Genomic DNA, 20,068 nt, shown 5'->3' with positions numbered 1-20,068 from the left:
GGGGGCACTGATCCCTTTGAATTCAAGACAACTCAAGCTTCCAGAAGAAAGGGGAGTATCTCAGTGGCTGCAGAAAGGGAAGTGAAGGTCCCATCACCTGCAGGTGCCTGTTCTGCTCATTCACTGTGCCTGTTCTCTTAATCCCTCTGAGCTTCAGTTTCTTCACCTATAAAACAGAGAAAAGACTAGTACCCACTTTATGGGATTACAGTGAGAAAATACATGAAAATGGCTGAGAAGGTGCTGGATACATGTTAGCCCTTTTGTTCATATGTAAAGGGGACTTAGAAATAACTAACAGTTACTGAATGCTGGATATGTATCAGGCCACTGCTGTGTACTTCATGTAGATTCTTTCTTTTAATCCTCACAAAAATCTTGTGAGGCAGATCCTATTGGTCCCATTTACAGTTGGGGAAACTGAGGCACAGAGAGGTGTAGTGACTTCTCCAAGGTCACACAGCTAGCAATAACTTGGGACATCTGATCATATTCTTTTTAAAAAATATATTTTTAAAATTTATTTATTTACTTAATTTTTAGCTGCGTTGGGTCTTAGTTGCAGCACGCGGGCTTAGTTGCCCCTTGGCATGTGGGATCTTAGTTCCCCGACCAGGGATCGAACCCGCATCCCCTGCACTGGAAGGCAGATTCTCAACCACTGGACCACCAGGGAAGTCCCTCTGGTCATATTCTTAATCAATACACTTGGATATCAACACAAATGGATACTAGGGAGTAAGTGGTATGTTCTGGGGTGAGGTGAGGGAATGAGGAGGCCAAGGAAGATGCTGGGGTGGGGGGAGCAGTCAAGTAAGGAAGAGCCAAGGTCCTTATGGCTGTGTCCTTTTCTCCTCCCTGAATCTGAGAGGAATGTTGGTGGTCCACCCATTGGGGGTCGATGGGGACTTGGAATCCAGGAGTCCCTGACCAGGTTCTGCCTGCTTTGATGTTTGTATCTGCAGGGCTGTTTCCCTAAGCTCCTGAAAATAACCAAGACTCAGAGCATCAACCTGAGTGGGGGCTCTCTGGGGGCAGCAGTGATACAGGTAAGGTCCAGCTCCTCTGGGACACACCAGTCTCTTTTATTGAGCACCTACTGTGTGCCAAGCACTGTTAGGGACACTGGGGACAGAGCAGCGACAAAAGACAAAATCCCTTTTGGGACTTCCCTGGTGGTCCAGTGGTTAAGACTCCGTGCTCCCAATGCAGGGGGCACGGGTTTGATCCCTGGTCGGGGAACTAAGATCCCGTATGCTGCAGGGCATGGCCAAAAATAAAAAAATAAAAAAATAAAAATAATAAAGACAAAATCCCCACCATGGTGGAGCTGACATTCAGTGGGGGGGATGGATGATCATTTCAGTTTAAGATACCTGCTGGGAAGGAAGTAAAAGAGGGTGACGGGATAGGGAAGGGAATCAGGGATGGCCTCCCTGGTGACATTTGACCAGTGACCGGAGGAGGTGAGGAAAAGCCATGTGTGTATATGGGAGTTGACAGAGGGAAGAGCTGGTGCAAAAGCACTGAGGCAGCAATAAGCATGGCTTTCTCAAGGACCAGCAAGAGGGGCCCCTGTGGCTGGGCAGGGTGAGTGAGGAGGATGGTAGGGCGAGATGAGGGCAAGGCCTTGTGGGCTACAGAGAGGGGCGTGGCTTTTATTCTGAGTATGATAGAAAGCCATTAGAAGGGTTTTAACATTCACTTTTTCACTCTACAAACCTTATTGAGCACCTACTGAGTCCAGGCACTGTTGTAGGCACTGGGGATACAACAATAAACTAAACAGACAAAAATCCCTGCTCTCATGGGGATGACATTCTCATCGGCAGGGAGAAACAAAAAATATGATTTTTTTTTTTTTTGGCTGCACCAGGCAGCTTACAGGATCTCAGTTCCCCGACCAGGGATTGAACCTGGGTCACAGCAGTGAAAATGCTGAATCATAACCACTAGACCGCCAGGGAACTCCCCAAATATGGTTTTTTTAAATTAGAAAATTTATTGCATGATAGTGATAAGAGTTAAGGAGAAATATAAAACTGGGAAGAAGAGAGAGGAGGTAATTTTAAGCAGGGTGATTTCATTACTGTTTATACCTATAAAGGGGGCAAGGCATGAAGGTGCTGGGGGCCTCAGACCTAATTCAGGTGAAGAAAAACTTACTCCAGGGATATGCCCTGTCCACCCAGCTAACGAGTCTGGCTTACACTTATGTGGTAGGAGGCCTGTGTGGGAAAGTGCTGGGGCTCTGAACTCCAGCCCTGGTCATGTCACTCACTAGCTCTCTGACAGAGCATCAGGACCATGGCCTCCCTCATTTGTAAAATGGACTGCCCAATTTTTGTGAGTCATTCATGAGGTGCAGTATGTCAGAGGCTTTGCACAATGCCCTACCCACAGAAAGCATGAAGTGATTGCGGGAAGTTATTGTCATTAAGTCTAGGGAGGTCCTGCCCAAAGCAAGGATCACAGGAAGGCAGTGGCTGAAGGGTGATAAGGTCTCCATGCACCAGTAGAGATGCTCAAAGACTACTCATTATAGCAACACTATTCTCATTCCTGAGCCTTGTGCAAGGGGGAAACTTTGCTCAGAGCCAAGCCCAGATAGGCCCCAGGGAGAAAAGAATGAACATAAACATGGGAGGTAAATAGAAGTTGTTTTCAATTTAACTGGTCCTGATTTTTTACACTATCTAGATTGTAAAAACAGAATGAAATATGATTTGTAATACACAGAACGGATAAAGCAATAAATAATGGCAGAATATTGCTCAACTTTCAAAGGCCAGGTTTCCCTTTTGAAAAAAAGAAAATTCTCATCCCAAACACTAGCCTAAGCAAGCAGGGGCTTCAGTGGCTGCACAAAACAAAGACTTTGTGGAATTAGTTCCCGAGAGTCACTGAACAAGCAAACAACAGCAGCAACAACCACAACCAGCAACACAAAAAACCCTGGGGAGTAGGGGGAAGGGAGATCTGATTTTCAAATTTACCACATTATATTTTTTAAATGTCCAGTTTTCAACAAAAAAATTGCAAAGAAACAAAATTCAAAGAAATGCAAAGAAACAGAAAAAGTGTAGCCAGCATACAGGAAAAAAAAAACATCAGTCAATAGAAACTGTCCTTGAGAAAACCCAGATGTTGGATTTACTAGACAAATACTTTAAATTAGGTATTATATATATGTTCAAAGAATTAAAGGAGACTCTCTAAAGAAATAAAGAAAAGTATGAGAATGATGTTTCATCAAATATAAAAGATTAACAGAGACAGAAATGAGTTTTTAAAAGGAAGCAAATAGAAATTCTGGAGTTGAAGTGTACAAAAATTGAAATGGAAAATTCAGTAGAGTGGCCCAACAACTGATTTTAGCTGGCAGGAGAAAGAATCAGTGAACTTGAAGATGAGTCAGTTGAGGAACAGAAAGAAAAAAGAATGAAGAAAAATGAACAGAGCCTCAGAGACATGTGCGACACAATCAAGCATACATACATATGTGCAATGGGATTCCAGAACAGGAGGAGGGAAAGAAAAAGACAAAAAGGATACTTGAAGAAATAATGGCCCCAAACTCCCCAAATTTGATGCAAAACATGGATCTACACATCCAAGAAGGTCAATGAACTCCAAGCAGTATAAACTCAAAGAGATCCATGTCTCAACATTGTATAATCAAACTGTAAAAAGAAAAAGATGAAGAGAGACTGTTGAAAGCATCAAGACGAAAGCAACTCATCATGTACAACAGTGGTCCCCAACCTTTTTGGCACCAGAGACTGGTTTCATGGAAGACAATTTTTCCACGGACTGGGGGCGGGAATGTTTCAGGCAGTAATGTGAGCGATGGGGGGGATGGTTCAGGCGGTAATGCAAGTGATGGTTCAGGTGATAATGTGATGGTTCAGGCGATAATGCGAGCAATGGTTCAGGCGGTAATGCGAGCAATGGTTCAGGCGATAATGCGAGCAATGGTTCAGGCGGTAATGCGAGCAATGGGGAGTGGCAGATAAAGCTTTGCTTGCTCTCCTGCTGCTCACCTCCTGCTGTGCAGCCTGGTTCCTAACAGGTCCGCAGCCTGGGGGTTGGGGACCCCAATGTACAAGGTATCTTCAATAAAATTAATAGCTATTATCTCATCAGAAATCACGGATGCCAAAAGCAATGGGATGACATATTCAGAGGCTGAAAGAAAAAAAAGTGTCAACTAAGAATTCTGTATCCAGCAAAACTATGCTTCACAAATGAAGGAGAAATGAAGATATTCCCAGATAAACAAAAACCAAGAGAATGAATTACAAACAGACCTGTAAGACCTACAAGAAATACTAAAAGGAGTTGTTCAGATTCAAATGAGAGGACAGAAAACACCAATTTGAATCCGCATGAAGGAATAAAGAACACTGATAAAGATAACTACATAGATAAATATAAAAAACAGTATAAATTTAAATTTTTTAAAAAAACTAGACTTCCCTGGTGACACAGTGGTTAAGTATCTGCCTGCCAATGCAGGAGACACGGGTTCAACCCCTGGTCCAGGAAGATCCCACATACTGTGGAGCCTGTGTGCCACAACTACTGAGCCTGCGCTCTAGAGTTCACGCTCTGCAACAAGAGAAGCCACCACAATGAGAAGCCCGTGCACCAAAACAAAGAGTAGCCCCCGCTCGCTGCAACTAGAGAAAGCCTGTGAGCAGCAACCAAGACCCAACACAGCCAAAAATAAATAAATAAAATAATAAATAAATTTATATTAAAAAAACCTATTCTTCTCCTACCTCATTTACAAGACAATTGTATAAGGCAATAGCCATAAAACTGTGTTGACAGGGCTTCCCTAGTGGCGCAGTGGTTAGTAATCTTCCTTCTAATGCAGGGGACATGGGTTCGAGCCCCAGTCTGGGAAGCTCCCACATGCTGCGGAGCAACTAAGCCCATGCACCACAACTACTGAGCCTGCGCTCTGGAGCCCATGAGCCACAACTACTGAAGCCCGCATGCCTAGAGCCCGTGCTCTGCAACAAACAGAAGCCACTGCAATGAGAAGCCTGCGCACCACAGCGAGGAGTAGCCCCTGCTTGCTGCAACGAGAGAAAGCCCGTGCGTAGCAACGAAGACCCAACGCAGCCAAAAATAAATAAATAAAATTCAAAACAAAACAAAACAAAACAAAAAAAAACAAAAAACTGTGTTGACAGACTTATATTAAGATGTGATTTACGGGCTTCCCTGGTGGCACAGTGGTTAAGAATCCACCTGCCAATGCAAGGGACACGGGTTCGAGCCCTGGTCAGGGAAGATCCCACATGCTGCGGAGCAACTAAGCCCGCGATCCACAACTAGTGAAGCCCACATGCCTAGAGCTCATGCTCTGCAACAAAGAGAAGCCACTGCAATGAGAAGCCCGCGCACTGCAACGAGGAGTAGCTCCCGCTCGCTGCAATGAGAGAAAGACCACACGCAGCAATGAAGACCCAACGCAGCCAAGATAGATAAATAAATAAACAAATAAATAAATAAATAAATTTATTTTAAACAAAAAAGAAATGTCTGTTGTTTGTAAACCACCCAGTCTATTCTCTTACAGATGCCCAAACGGACTAAGACAACACCCAAGACAATTAACAGTCATTCCTTGGTATCACTCAAAACCCAGGCCATTGTCAGATTTTCCTGATTGGCTCAAAAATGTCTTTTCACACTCGGTTTCTTTGAATTGGGTCCAACAATGTCCACACAACACGTTTTTCATGTATCCTAAGTTCCTTTTATCCTAATCCAGTAGTTACAGAATTAGAAAATGCAATAGAATACTCTGGATGTTCTGTTAAGGCACAGGTGTCTGAACCTTACCCCCAGAGCTTCTGACTCAGGAGGTCTGGCAGGGGCCCAGGAATCTGCATTTCTAACAAGTTCCCAGGCCATGCTGCTGGAATGGGGAACACACTTTGAGACCACTGCTCTAGATTCCGCCTCTTCTTCTCCAACCACACCTACCTTAGATTTGTTGCAGAAAAGGTGTGGAATGTTGGGTAATGCAGTACCTTCTGGATTTGGTGCTTGCTTCTCTGTGGTCCCTTTATCTTGTTCCTCTCATCCCCATATTTCCTTTTCATCTCTTGTTCTCAGCCTTGGCTGTACGTGAGAATCCCATGGGAGCTTTAACAAAATATCGGAGCCTGCAATGCATCTCCCATCTCCTGATTTAATCGGACTGGGTTGTGGCCTGGGCATGGAGACTCTTACATTTACCCAGGTGGTTGCAAGGGGTGGCCATGATCACGGCTGAGAATCAATAAACAAAGAGCTTCATCCAAAGATCATAGCGGGCTGAATCAGTTCTTTCACTGGAGATTGCAAAATGGTGGTTTATCTAATTCTTCCATCTTTCTTTTGGAGGGATTTTAAGGAGGATAAAATGGGCACATGTCAAAATTGCTATGCTGCAATCATCTCCCAAGTCTGGCAGGAACACACCTAGTTTTCTTTGGAACCAGCCCGCCTCTCGGATTTCTGTCTGTAAACCAGGGGCAGGCATGTGATCCCAGCAGGCCAATTGGCATGTTCCATCTGTCCAACCGCAGTCATTGGTTCAGGCATGGGCGTGGGACCGAATCTGGCCAATGGGACTTGGTTTTGGGACTTTGGATACAGTAACGGGGAGAGAACAGTTCTGCCAAATCTCACCTGGTTCAGAAGGGACTGCCTCGTGGGGGCAAGGCTGCAAAGAGAAGGCATGGAGAATCCTGGGACGGTATACAAGTCCTAGCTGACTCTTGGACTCTGCAGTTCATGCACTCACTCAACAAATATCTGTCAGTGCCTGCTCTATGTCAGAAATAAACTATTTTTAAAATAGAACAGAGGGACTTCCCTGGTGATGCAAGGCGGTTAAGAATCCGCCTGCCAACGCAGGGAACACGGGTTCAATCCCTGGTCCAGGAAGATCCCACATGCCGCGGAACAACTAAGCCCGTGCGCCACAACGACTGAGCCTGTGCTCTAGAACCCTCGAGCCACAACTACTGAGCCCACACACTGCAACTACTGAAGCCCGCGTGCCTAGAGCCCGTGCTCCACAACAAGAGAAGCCACTGCAATGCGAAGCCCGCGCACCGCAACGAAGAGTAGCCCCCACTCGCCATAACTAGAGAAAGCCCACGCGCAGCAACGAAGACCCGACGCAGCCAAAAAAAAAGAACAGAAACAGTGTCATAGATACAGAGAACAAACAGGTTGTTGCCAGAGGGGAGGAGGGTGGGAGGAGGAGAGGAATAGGTGAGGGAGATTAAGAAGTACAAATTTAAAGTTGCAAAATAAATGAGTCAGGGGTATGAAATGTACAGTGGGGGGAATATAGTCAATAATTGTGTAACTTCTTTGTATTGTGACAGTTGGTAACTAGGCTTATCATGGTGATTATTTTGAAACGTATAGAAATATCAAACCTATCAAACCGCTATGTTGTGTAACAGCAACTAACATAGTGTTGTAGGTTAATTACACTTCAAAAACAAACAGGGAATTCCCTGGCAGTCTGGTGGTTAGGACTTGGCATTTTCACCGCCAAGGGACCGGGTTCAATCCCAGGTTGGGGAACTAAGATCCCACAAGCTGCTGGCGCGGCAAAAACAAACAAACAAACAAAATCATAGAAAAAGAGATCAGATTTGTGGTTACCAAAGGCAGGGCATGGGGGGAGGGGGAATTGGATAAAGGCAGTCAAAAAGTACAAACTCCCAGTTATAAGATAAAAAGTACTAGGGATGCAATGGACAACACAATAAATATAATGAACACTGCTCTGTGTTATATATGAAAGTTGCTGAGAGTAAACCTTAAGAGTTCGCATCACAAGGAAAAAATTTTTTTTCTATTTCTTTAATCTTGTATCTAGATGATGGACGTTCACTAAACTTATTTGATCGTCATTTCATGATGTATGTAAGTCAAATCATTATGTTATACACCTTAAATTTATACAGAGCTGTATGTCAATAACTGGAAGAAAAAGAAGAAATGGACTGTTTTTCCTGTTTCTGACACCAAACGTGTGGGGATTTTCCACACCAAACAATTCTCTGGGGGCACCAACAGAGTGCCCTACAGTTCAATTCAATTCTGACACTGCCCCGAGTTAGTGCAGACCCCACAGTTTAAGGGCTCAGTCCCGCAAGACCGGCTCCATCTCAGATGCCAGTCACCAGTATTAGGTCCCCAGGGCACCCATACTTCTGTCTGACGTGGCTACAAAATCAGGGGGTTCCCGCAATCCCCACTCCCTTTCAGGTTTGATCATTCGAATAACTCACAGAACGCAGGAAATCCTTTACTTACTGTTACCAAGGATATAGCTCAGATGGGAGTGATAGTTTTTTTTTTTAACATATTTATTTATTTATTTATTTATGTATTTGACTATGCCGGGTCTTAGTTGCAGCCCACGGGGTCTTCGCTGCGGCGTGCAGGATCTTTAGTTGCGGCATGCGGGCTCTTCATTGCGGCACGCATGTGGGATCTAGTTCCCTGACCAGAGATTAAACCTGGCCCCCCTGCATCGGGAGATCGGAGTCTTAACCACTGCACCCCCAGGGAAGTCCCGACAATTTGTTATTAACTCCAGCCCCTCTGTCCTCCCTGGAGCTCCATCCCAGGGGTTGGGGCTGATGGTCTCAACCCTCTAATCATAGTTTGGTCTTTCTGGCAATCAGCCCCATCCTGAAGCTACCTAGGGGTCCCCAGCCTAGCTTGTCTTCTCATTAGTATACAAAAGATGCTCTTATCACTCTGGATATTCCAAGGGTTTTAGGAGCTCTTTGCCAACAACCAGGGGCAAAGACCAAATATTTCTTTTTTTTTTTTGTATCAGACAGGAAAGAGCTGGGTGCGGTAGTAAAAAATTTAAAAATCCCTGCCTTTGAAGTGCAGATATTACAGTGAAGGAGACACTTGTTTAAGTTAAATGAGTAAATTATACAGTATTTTAGATTCTAGGGGCTGTAGGGAGGAGGACACCAGGAAAGGGGCAACAGAAATGCTGCGGGAGGGTTTGCAGTCCTAACCTGGGTGTTGGGGAGGGAGGTGGGTCAACAGTTTATTTTTGAAGTGTGATTGACCTACAACACTATGTTAGTTCCTGTTACACAACATAGCGGTTTGATAGGTTTTATATTTCTATACGTTTCAAAATAATCACCACAATAAGAAGGTGAGATTTGTGCAAAGACCTGAAAGAGGGGGTGAGTGAGGGGAGCCATGTGACTCCAGGCAGAGGGAACAGCCAGTGCAAAGGCCCTGAGGCAGGGGCCTAGTGTGTTCAAATAGCAGCAAGGAGGGGCAGAGCAAGTTTGGGGGGCAAGTGGGAAGAGTGACAGGGCAGGTGACAGGGAAGAGAGTAAGGTGACAGGTCAGATCATGCAGGGCCTCGTGGACCCCGGGGAGGGCTTAGGCATTTACTCTGAGTCAGGTGGGAGCCATGGTGGGCTCCCACCAGGGGGATGTGACCTGACTCAGGTACTCACTGGCGCCCTCTGGCTGCTATGGGGAGGACAGACATTCTTACTAGAATTAGTTGAGGCAATATCATCCTCTTTGCCCTCCATGCAGTGGAACCTTCCAGGGCCAAGGCGGTGACCACGAGGCCCAGCTAGAGGCAGCCCCAGACCTCAGCCTCCCTGTCCTGATTTGGGTTCTGCAGTATCATCCATGGCCCTCGACCAACTATCTACTTGACTGTGATTTAACTGTCCTCTTCCTGGAGGACATTTCACTAATGGCAATAAAAGAACCACTGCATCTGGGCATAACAACTTTAATTTTTTTTTCTTGTGGAGAAAAGAGCACATCTTTATAAGTGGACATCAAAGAATGGCTTACACAGGAGAACCACACCCAGAATATAAATGATCAGGTCCAGAGCTCTCTCTATAGTGTGTTTTGGTATCACTGGGGAGAAGCCAGTTAGTGGAATCAGCACTTCAACACTGAGATCAAATTTCACCACTTACTTGGGTTTTTTTTCCAGTGGAGTAGGAGAGAAAGATACAAGAACATGATCCCCAGAGAAGCCAAAGAAAGAAAAAGAAAAAAAGCATAACCCCAGATGGCAGTCGTGGCAATTTCCCACTGAAATTGCCTGTGGAAGGACAAGTTGCTGAAAGCAAATGGTAAGAAGGGACAGCACAGATGCAGGATACAGCCTCAAGTGACCTCCCCAGATGCCAGCCTCCCTGGAGTTGGGAAGCTGTTTTCCCACAGCCTTTGGCTTAATTTTTGTTTGTAAACTCAGCAAACTCCCATTCTCTCCTAGTGATCTTTGAGGACATCAGTTTCAGTTCCTCAGAGACCATCAGGAGTTAAAGCTCCCCCCCAAACATCACAAAATAAAAACTTACATTATGTTTAGAAGAAACAAGAAAAATTCTCCTGCATCATTCCCAGTCTTAAGAGAACCCAGAGGCAGCTGTCTCAGTTGCTACTTGAAGCTGAACTGTTGAAAAATCTTGTGTAAACAGAAAACTTAGGCCAGGTCAGGACCAAGATGCAGCCAAAGCTGTTTTTTATCACACGGGAGATGACAAGTCAGCTGGTCCCTCAGATAGTGACACTCTGAACCACTATTTTTTTCTGGCAGCAGTTTAAGGAAAACGAACTGACCAACAGGGTCTTGACAGGCCATGGTGCATCTTAAGAAGCCTTTTTCTAGCTGCTTTAATTTCTCTTTTACGTTAAAGCAATTAACATTTTTGACTCCCTCCCCAAACCTTCAGATACTCTCTCGTGGTGCATTTCCAAGAACATGTCTTTTTCATCACAGTCCAGTTGTTGGTATACAAAGATATCCACACTTTGAAGCTCTAAGGACAGCCCATGGTTTGGGGTGAACAGGGCCCTCTAGAAATAAATTCAATCTCCAGCTTCTATAAAAGTAAGAACTACATTAAACTTGAACCAGACCTTCCCCACTCTTGGAAGGAAGCAGCAGAGATCCTTAAGACTACAGGAAGTCATTTTGGCGCCAGGGGCTGGGAGACTGGACAAACGATATGCCTGGCCTTTCTCACAGTGTCTGTCAAATTCTGGGGTGTCAGTGTTCCAGGGTAGAAGGAGGTGTCATGTCACCAGGTTTGGACTCTGGTGGGCAGGAAGGGCCACTGAGCTGAGGATGGGGCTGGGTGGAGGGCGGTGTCAAGATGTAGATCCCCAAACTGCACATCATCTCTCAGCAGGAGCCCCTGGGAGCTGGGGACCCCAACCTGGTGGGCTCCCCACTAGTGCCTCAACCAGGGAGACTGGTTCCCCGCCCATCCCCCATCAGCCTGCCACTCCCAAGCTGCACCTGTGAAATGCAAGCAGCCACAGCAGTTACCCAACCCTGCCTTCTCGCCCCTCCAGCCCAACCCCAAAGCATTCTTTCGAGTGACTCTTCTATTAGCAGAGAACGTCACTGGACCCTAGCGATGATATGGCTCAGGAAGCCAACACTACGTCTTCAAGGTTTTTCAAGTGGAAGGAGCCAAAGTCCTTACATGCGGAGCAACCAGCCAGCACAGGAAAACAGGAACATTGCTCAATTTCCTTTTCTAGCAGGATGTCGGATGTGGAAAGAACCTTGCTTAAAACATTACCAGCCAGACAGGGCCCGGAGGAGGCAGGTCTGGGCAGGAGAGCCCAGGCTCCTGACTCTGAGTTAACTTCTGGTAAAAAGTCTCCAGCAGGAACGCCAAGGGTTGGGTGATTCTCTGCCCGGCCTCACGCGGCCCACAGTTCCAGAATTCAATTCTGGATCAGGAATGTAGTGGATAAGCTGAAACAGTGGCAGGGTCGTGGGTGATGTGGAATTCTGGGGAAGCTCAGAAGGCACTTCTGGGGTCCCTGAAGCCAGGCTGGGGAATGGGGGGTGTGGGGGGGTCTGACTCCCTCTTCCTTTACAACGGGAAAAGCTGCTTTAATACTGCTTTCACAGGCAGAGGATCTGCAGGCCTGAAAGAAGGGTTCTGGGAGGACTAAATCACCACCCTGCCTTGGAGCCTCCAGGTCTGAGAAGGTTCACAAGCAGACTGGGTGACCCTGAGAAAGGAGCCGCCTTCCACATCTCCAGGGATGAAGTCTGAGAATCCCCACTGCACGAGGGAGAAGAACCATCTTTGGCCAGCACGTGAACTCCAAACAATGCCCGACAAAGAAACGGATGTGGATAAGTGGTTCTAACCCAGAAGGCACTGTGGATGCCCCTGCACCAGGCCGGGTGGGACACGCTGCCCGCACTACCCCCATGAAAGCGCCTGAAGGCAGCAAGATCGTGCACGCCCCTATCCCCAGACTCTGCCTGCAGTGCGGAGTCCCCAGGGTCTGGAGCCTGTGAAAGGGGCCGCTTGGGCAGGCTGGTGGCCATGGCCAGAGAATGCGCCATGCGGGAGGTGGCGGGGGGGGGGCGGGGGGGATGCGGCTGATGGGAGGGGAGGGGGGCGCCCTGAGCTTGGAAACAGCCCTTGTGGCTCATGCCTCAGTCACTGTCCCTGCCAAGGCAGGAGGGGGTGGGCGGGGGTGGGGGATCATCTCTAGCAGGGGCAGCTGCTGCTATGCGGGAGTGGGGTGTCCCCCAAGGCCGGGCCTTTCCCATTGCTGCCCGGGCTGGAGCTGGGTTCCAGGGACTCATTCATCTTCTCGCAGATGACGTCCACCAGGCGCTCGAAGACCTGCTTCACGTTGATGTTCTCCTTGGCGCTGGCCTCAAAGAACTTGAAACCTGCAGGGACGTAAGATGGGAAGAGCTGTGAGACGCTGGGGGGGCAGAGCCTGGACTGTAGCATCACCGGAACCTGGGTTCCAAGCCCAGTTCTGCCCTTCGGGCAGCTGTGGGACCTTGAAATATCTCTTTGTCACAAGGCAGTGGCAGCAAGAGTCCAGGTAGTGACATTCTGGTGGATGTCCAGCGGATATGGGGGTGCCCCTGTGTAAGTGGGGCTCATCTTCTATTCAATTTCTGCTGCACAGGAAGGCACAGCCAGGGCGCCCACAGAGCCAGATATTTATGTGGACCTTTTAAATGGAGCCAAGTATTTCACATGTTCTGGAACATATGTTCCAGGTCCAATAAAACAGAGGACTGAGCACTGGCTGAGGACTGGCTTCAGCCCAGGGGCTACCAGTTTGCAACCTCTGTCAGACAGATAACGGCAGGTTTCGCAGAGTCTGTAGAGAGCATACAATGCACAGGGTTCCTGGTCTACAGAATGCACTAAAAATGATAATAACAATAATAATAATAATAGGCAGTGCTTACATCATACTTACTACGCAGCAGGCAACTGTTCTAAGCACTTTACATAAGTTAACTCATTTAAGGATGCTCTCAGGTTTATACTTTTCTTTTGGCCACACCGCACAGCTTGAAGGATCTTAGTTCTCCAACCAGGGACTGAATCCATGTTCCCTGCAGTGGAAGCGTGGAGTCCTAACCACTGGACTGCCAGGGAAGTCCCTATACTATTATAGCCCATTTTACAGATGGGAAAACTGAGGCACACAGAAGGAAAGTCACTCATGTAGATTCATACAGGGAACACAACCAGGCTGCCTGGTTGGAATACTAATAGATTAAACATTTCTAGTGTATCACCTTGGGCCTCGGGAGGGAGGGCAGGCTGGCTGATTCCCTTTGGGGAGGGGGATGGCGAGGTAGCTTTGAATATATTCTTAGCGTCATAGTGACCATCATAACTTTTTCTCAGTAAAAAAAGTTTATCCCCCCCTGGAAAAGGTAAGAGGTGGTACAAATGCTTTGGGGGCTTGCCCAGGGTCCCTAGGCTATAAGAAGTGGCCCGCCAACCTGCAAATAAGGGAATACATGACAGACCTTCCTGCACCCTTAAAAGGTTGGTTCAGGCTCTGCTTGCTGGGAGCTGTCCCTGAATGGTCCCCAATGTGTCCCCATCTGCCATCCCCAAGGTAGGCCAGAAATTCAGACAAACGTCCACCATATTACACACATCACAGGGTAAACAGTCCTCTATCCCAGCACTTGTCATTATCATGCAGCACTATAAAAATGTCATTGTAGTTAGTTACGTGTGTAATTATCCATTTACTATGTCTCTGCTACTGGAACACCAGCACCAAGAGGGCAGGATTTCTGTCTGCCTTGTCCACAACTGCAGCCCAGCCTGGCATAGATCAGATGCTTGGAAACCACTGACTGAATGATTGATTAAACAGATGGATGGATGGATGTACAGATGGATGGATGAATGAATGGATGTGTAGATGGATGGATGAATGAATGGATGTGTAGATGGATGAATGGATGTATAGTTGGATGGATGGATGAATGACAGAGGCAGGGCACAAACACAGATCTCTATTCTCAGCCTGGTGGTCATCAATGTCACCCCTCTGTCTTCCTAGGCAAATTTGGCATTTCCTTAATTGTGTCTGGCTCTGCCTCAAATAATCTGAGTTTTTTTTTCTTTTTGAATGCTTTTTTTTCTGGTTATAAATACTCTCTGGAGAAATTCACTGGAGAAACTAGAAAACTACTGAAAAATATCAAGAAATAGAGAAAAGCTGTGTGTAACCTCATCACCCAGAAACAATTACTATTGGTGTTTTGATATTTAGTTTTCCACTCTTTTTAAAAATATAAATACATAATCGTTGGGGTTCGGTTTGTAGGGGGTATGTGTGTGTGTGCACACGTATGTGTGTTTTTTTCTTACAAAATTGGGATCGAATTGTATCTCCCACTTTGTCCTCTAATGTTTTAAATTTAATGCCAGAGTGGGAATCTCCCCTCACCCCCAGGCACTAGATGTTTTCCGCAAGAAGGTGTGGGCAGGGGACTTCTCTGGCAGTCCAGTGGTTAAGACTCCGTGCTTCCACTGCAGGGGGTGCGGGTTTGATCCCTGGTTGGGGAACTAAGATCCCACTTGCTGCGCAGCCAGAAAAAAAAAAAGGAAGGTGTGAGCAGCATCCTCAAGTATTCTAGCCCGCAGCCGGGCACCAAAAGCTGACTCCCCAGCACACCTGTTAATGAGACCCAGGCTGAGGTTCCCAGAAGACACAGGGGACAAGGGAGCAGCTTAAATGGCACCACGAGGGAGCAGAGTCAAACCCCAAACGGAGACATTCCACAGAACAAAGACCCAGTTTCTCCAACAAACGATGGCAAGAAAAAAAAAAAAAAGAGAAAGAGGACCGTTATGGTCCAGGGGTCTGCAAACTTTTTCTGTAAAGGGTCAGATAGTACATCTCTTAGGATTTATGTACAAGCATCAGCAGTAGTTCAAAATCATGCTAGCTAACGCTTAGATGCAACCTACATGTATGCCGGACTGCTTCACACGTCATAACTCATTTAACCCTCCTGACAACCTGATGAGGTGGGGCTGCTATTATCTGCATTTCACACATGAGGAAGTGCAAGCCCAGAGAGCTGAAGTCACCGGTGCAAGATCACAGAGCAATCGAGAAATAACAGGAGTTAATGTTCAATCATGGCCAGCATTTGCTTATTTAATCTTTCTAACAGTCCTATGAAGTAGATGTGGTTTTCACCTGTTTCCTAGATGGAGAAATGGAAGCACAGAGAGGGTAGGTGAGGTGCCCAAGGTCACACAGCTAGTGGGTTGCAGAAGGGGATTCTAGCTCCAGAGTCTGGGTCCTTAACCTGCCCTCCCCCATAGGGGTTACAATGCCTCCCGCAAGGAAAGTCCTGCGGGGGGGGGCCTAGAATACTAGAATACTCCAAGATAAGATTTTCTTTTAGCTTAAACTTTGAATTGATAATCCATTTACCTGATTCAGAAAGGTAGACTGAAAAGTCCCCTTCCCACTCTGGTGCCCTGGCCTGCCAGGTCTCAGACACCCAGGTCACCACTGTTACTAAATCCTTCTGTATCCTTCCAGAGTTCCTTTAAGCAAACATAAGTATAATATCCTTATTCTCACCCTTTTTATACACTAATGCGGGGGTTGGCAAACTTTGAGCTGCAGGCCAAATCTGGCCTGTCACCTATTTTTTTTTTTTTTTTACTGAAATACAGTTGATTTATAATATCATGTTATCGTGTTAGTTTCAGGTGCTGTTGCCTATTTTTGTAAATAAAGTTTTATTGGCAGCCAGTCATGCATCTATGGCTGCTTTCAGGCAGAGCTGAGTGGTCGTGACACAGACCCTAGGACTGAAAACATTTCCTATTTAGCCCTTTAAGAAAATGTTTGCGGGCTTCCCTGGTGGCGCAGTGGTTGAGAGTCTGCCTGCCAATGCAGGGGACACGGGTTCGAGCCCTGGTCTGGGAGGATCCCACATGCCGCAGAGCAGCTGGGCCCGTGAGCCACAACTACTGAGCCTGCGCATCTGGAGCCTGTGCTTCGCAACAAGAGAGGCCGCGATAGTGAGAGGCCTGCGCACCGCAATGAAGAGTGGTCCCTGCTTGCCACAACTAGAGAAAGCTCTCGCACAGAAACGAAGACCCAACACAGCCATAAATAAATAAATAAACAAATACTTAAAAATTAAAAAAAAAAAAGAAAATGTTTGCTGGGGAATTCCCTGGTGGTCCAGTGGTTAGGGCTCCATGCGTCCACTGAAGGGAGCACGGGTTCAATTCCTGGTCGGGGAATTAAGATCCCACAAGGAGCAAAAAAAAAAAAAAAGAGAGAAGAAAAGAAAAGAAAAAGTTTGCTGACCACTGGACTAAAGGAAGAAGCCATACCCACCTTTCTGCAGTTTGCTTTTTCCACTTAACCATATACCCAGAGACCCCAGAACATAAAGAAGGCCCTCATCCTTTCTTACAGCTGCGTAGTGTTCCACCATGTGACTATAGTTTATGTGTAGCTGTTTCCCCCACTGTGAAACACTTGGGAGGTTGCCAAGGTTTCCCTCCACTAACGGTGCTGCAGTTTGATATACCTGCCACTTCCCACATGGGAAGTGGATGTCTGTAGGATAAATTCCCAGAAATGGTTTTGCTGAGTCTGGGTTCCCAGGGCAGTGGGGCGGTAAAGGGTATCTGTGGGTGAATCCTCTGAAATGAAATGCAGCAGGTGGTATACAAGTGGGTATTTTTCTGGGCAGATCTTCAAAGGGCAAAGGGTTGGTGACTGTGGTTGGACCTGGGACTCAAGCACAGGGTTGGAGGTTTGGTTCTGGGAGGTCCCAGGCCTGTGGCCCAGGCTGGGCACTAACCAAGGTCGTCAGCGAGCCTCTGGCCTTCCTCAGTGGGCACGACACGCTCGTCCTCCAGGTCACACTTGTTCCCCACGAGGATGACCTGAGCATTGTCCCAGGAGTAGGTCTTGATCTGCGTGGCCCTGTGGAGTTTGAGGGGCTGTGTTAGGCCAGAGATTAGGGTCAGGGGGAGAGGGCGAAGGTCAGGGGGTCAGTGGTCAGCAAGAACTCACCAGTCCTGCACGGCGGCAAAGGACTCCTGGTTGGTGACGTCATACATGAGCAGGAAGCCCATGGCTCCGCGGTAGTAGGCTGTGGTGATTGTACGGTAGCGCTCCTGGCCTGCCGTGTCCTGGGCACACAGTGGGGTCAGGCGTCTAGAAGCCACTCTATTCCCCACCCCACCCCTGCAGGCCCCTGTCTGAGGCTCCTGTCTCCCAGCCTCATAACCCCAGTTTGATGAGCAAGACATGGATCTGCCCTCACAGCCCCCCGGTCTAATGGGAGAAACATAGGCCTGCCCGTATAATCTCTCGTCTATTGGTGGAGACATATCCCCTGTCCTTGAGGGGTTCCCAGTCTGAGGGGTCAGTGGCCTTTCAAAGACTTATAAGCCCCTCTGACCTCATCTCCAAGAGCCAGCTTCATGACCACAAATAAGAACCACATGGGCCAGAGGCTACCACCTTGATGCAGAGAGCCTGATGCTCGTTACCATGACAATCATTACCAGCAGGCGCTTTGGGAGCAAGAGCATGGCTCTGAAGAGGCTCAGTGGGGGCCTCTGGGCTTGCCCTGAGCGGGTACCCAAACCTCTTCTCCATTGGTCACCAGGTCTTCCAACCCAACTTGGGTTAGTACTGTCTCCCCCTCAGACCCTACAGGACAGGGCATATCCCCCTCATCTTGATGAATTCACCTCATAGATAATACCCCCTGCTACTCTTTACACCTACTCCAAGCCCCCTCCTCGACTCTGGACACTTGTCCTCACCCAGACCCTCCCCACAGCCCTACACCCTCGCCTGGACTTCCCTGGAGGAACCCCAGCCCCTGCCTGGCCAGCAGACCCACAGACAGCTGCCTGGCCCACCCAGATCTGCAGCTTGATCCTCTTGTCGTGGCGGTAGACGGTCTTGACCTTGAAGTCGATGCCCACAGTGCTGACAAAGGCGGGCGTGAAGGAGTCGTCGGCGTATCGGAACAGAAAGGACGTCTTGCCCACGCTGCTGTTGCCGATGAGCAGCAGCTTGAACATGTAGTCGAAGTTCTGGTCCGCTGCATCCCGCTGGCCCGTCGGGGGATCTCCAGCTGACGCCATCTTGGCAGGGAGCCTCCTGGGAGGGGAGGGCTGGAGCCCTGTAGGGAAATAAAACCACCAGGAATGGCTCCAGTGTCTACACCAGACCTGGGCTCAAATCCCCGCTCTGCCACTTGGAAGCCAACAGACCCTGGATGCCTCACTTGCCCTCTCTGGGCCTCAGTGTCCTCTTCTGGAAAATGGGGATGTTTGTCAAATGCAAGGGCCCAGGTTGGGGGTGCCCCATCTGGCCACTGAGGAACCAGACCCTGCGGAAGGTGCAGGTGTGGACTTTGCCCCAGGGTGAGCAGCTGGTGTGGCCCAGGTGTGAGCTGGGGGGAGGGGGGGTTGCCAGCTGGATAGAGTCCCCCCCTCAGGGCCTGGGTGTTGACTTTGGCAGGTGTTGGCCACCTGCCTGCCCCCACCCAAGCCAACTTTAACTCCTTCCCTGACCCCCATGGGGAGGGGGCTTTCAGTGGATACACCCCAGGTTTAAAGCCCAGCTCTACCACCACATGGGTACTGCCACCTTCTGTTTGTCAAAGGGGCCGGGCCCATCTCCCTCCCAGTAGGGCTGACTCACCCCAGCCCCGGCTTCAGCCCACGGAGGCCAGAATGACGGTCCTCAAATCCAAGGAAACCACCCTCAGCAGCCACCACCACGACCACCTGGTCCTGCCTTTCCTGGCAATCTGTCCCCACGGCTGGGCTGCTCCATCTGGATCCAGCTCACCCCCTCAGCCCTCATGGCCTCAGTTTCCCCAGCTGTTTATGGCTGCTCCCTGAGCCTCACAGGGAGGCTGCAGAAGGCCTGGGTGAATAGGGGCAACCAGCAGAGGAACCCCTGGCAAAGCCATTTCTCAACTGCCCCGCGGGGCTTTTTTCCACTTTAAAGAAGGACCCAACTAGCCCCCCTTTCCTGCCCAGCCCTCCGCCCCACCCCGTGTTCCGGGAGAACGAGTTTGAGGAGGGGAAGAGAAAGGCAGGAAGCCTTTCCCCATGCAGGGCAGGGCCGCTGGTATGGGGGCCCCCGCCCCGCCCCATCCCCCAGCCCCAGCCCACCTGTCAGCCGGTCCCACCTCTTTCTGACCATCTGCCGACTCTCCTTCAAGCCTGGCACTAGGTAAGGGACCCCGGAGGGCTCGGCACTGTCCCCCGTCACTAGATGTGGGGCGCCCCAGCAGGTGCAGGGGAGCTCAGGGCCTTCCTCCCATCACCATATGGTCCCATCTCTTGTCCCCAGCTGGGCTGTCTGCCCCTCCCGCGCCCCACTAACGCTCCCCGATGAGCCCAGCTGGGTGGGGGCTAGGGAAGAGGCGTCCCCCGCTGCCTGCCTTTGTTCCCCAGGCCCCGGGCCTCCCCCTAAGCCCCTGTCCCCCCCAAGACCTGCTGGGACGCGGAGGCGCGGGTTGGGGTACGCTCCCTCCGACGGGGTCACCTCGCGTGGGGACGCCGCCCTCAGGTGTTCCGCCTCCGAACTCGCTGCGACCTGGCCCTGGTTGCGACCCGGACCCCGCAGCCGCAGCCGCCACCGCTGCCCGCAGCCACCCGGATCCCGCGCCGGCCCCGCCCAGGCGTGGGAGGAGGGG

The 20,068-nt window shown here is 48.9% G+C and overlaps 2 protein-coding genes across 3 annotated transcripts in view; one reads left to right on the top strand and one right to left on the bottom strand.

Moving 5' to 3' along the window:
• Window positions 1–10,940, top strand: part of TSPAN16 (tetraspanin 16) — a 24,455-nt gene extending 13,515 nt beyond the window's left edge. Inside the window, exon 4 of the mRNA XM_082380462.1 lies at window positions 966–10,940. Coding sequence (XP_082236588.1) covers window positions 966–1,280 — 315 coding nt within the window. The 3' untranslated portion in view covers window positions 1,281–10,940. The remainder of the gene's footprint in view (window positions 1–965) is intronic.
• On the bottom strand, window positions 10,687–20,068 carry RAB3D (RAB3D, member RAS oncogene family). 2 transcript variants are annotated; one of them, XM_082378892.1, is made up of 5 exons: window positions 19,918–20,068; window positions 18,273–18,538; window positions 17,413–17,531; window positions 17,198–17,322; window positions 10,687–12,754 (listed from the first exon to the last, which is right to left on the bottom strand). In XM_082378892.1, the coding sequence occupies exons 2-5, from the start codon at window positions 18,498–18,500 to the stop codon at window positions 12,567–12,569; spliced, it is 660 nt and encodes a 219-aa protein (XP_082235018.1). In that variant the 5' UTR covers window positions 18,501–18,538; window positions 19,918–20,068; the 3' UTR covers window positions 10,687–12,566. The 2 variants fall into 2 exon arrangements, with proteins under 2 accessions (XP_082235018.1, XP_082235019.1); XM_082378893.1 differs by having other exon boundaries at window positions 19,866–20,055.

This window comes from Balaenoptera borealis, assembly GCF_965194805.1.
Source record: "Balaenoptera borealis genome assembly, chromosome: 2".
In the NCBI taxonomy this organism is placed as follows: Eukaryota; Metazoa; Chordata; class Mammalia; order Artiodactyla; family Balaenopteridae; genus Balaenoptera; species Balaenoptera borealis.
The sequence above is the reverse complement of the archived record's forward strand: the minus strand, read 5'-3'. Positions and strand labels throughout refer to the sequence as shown.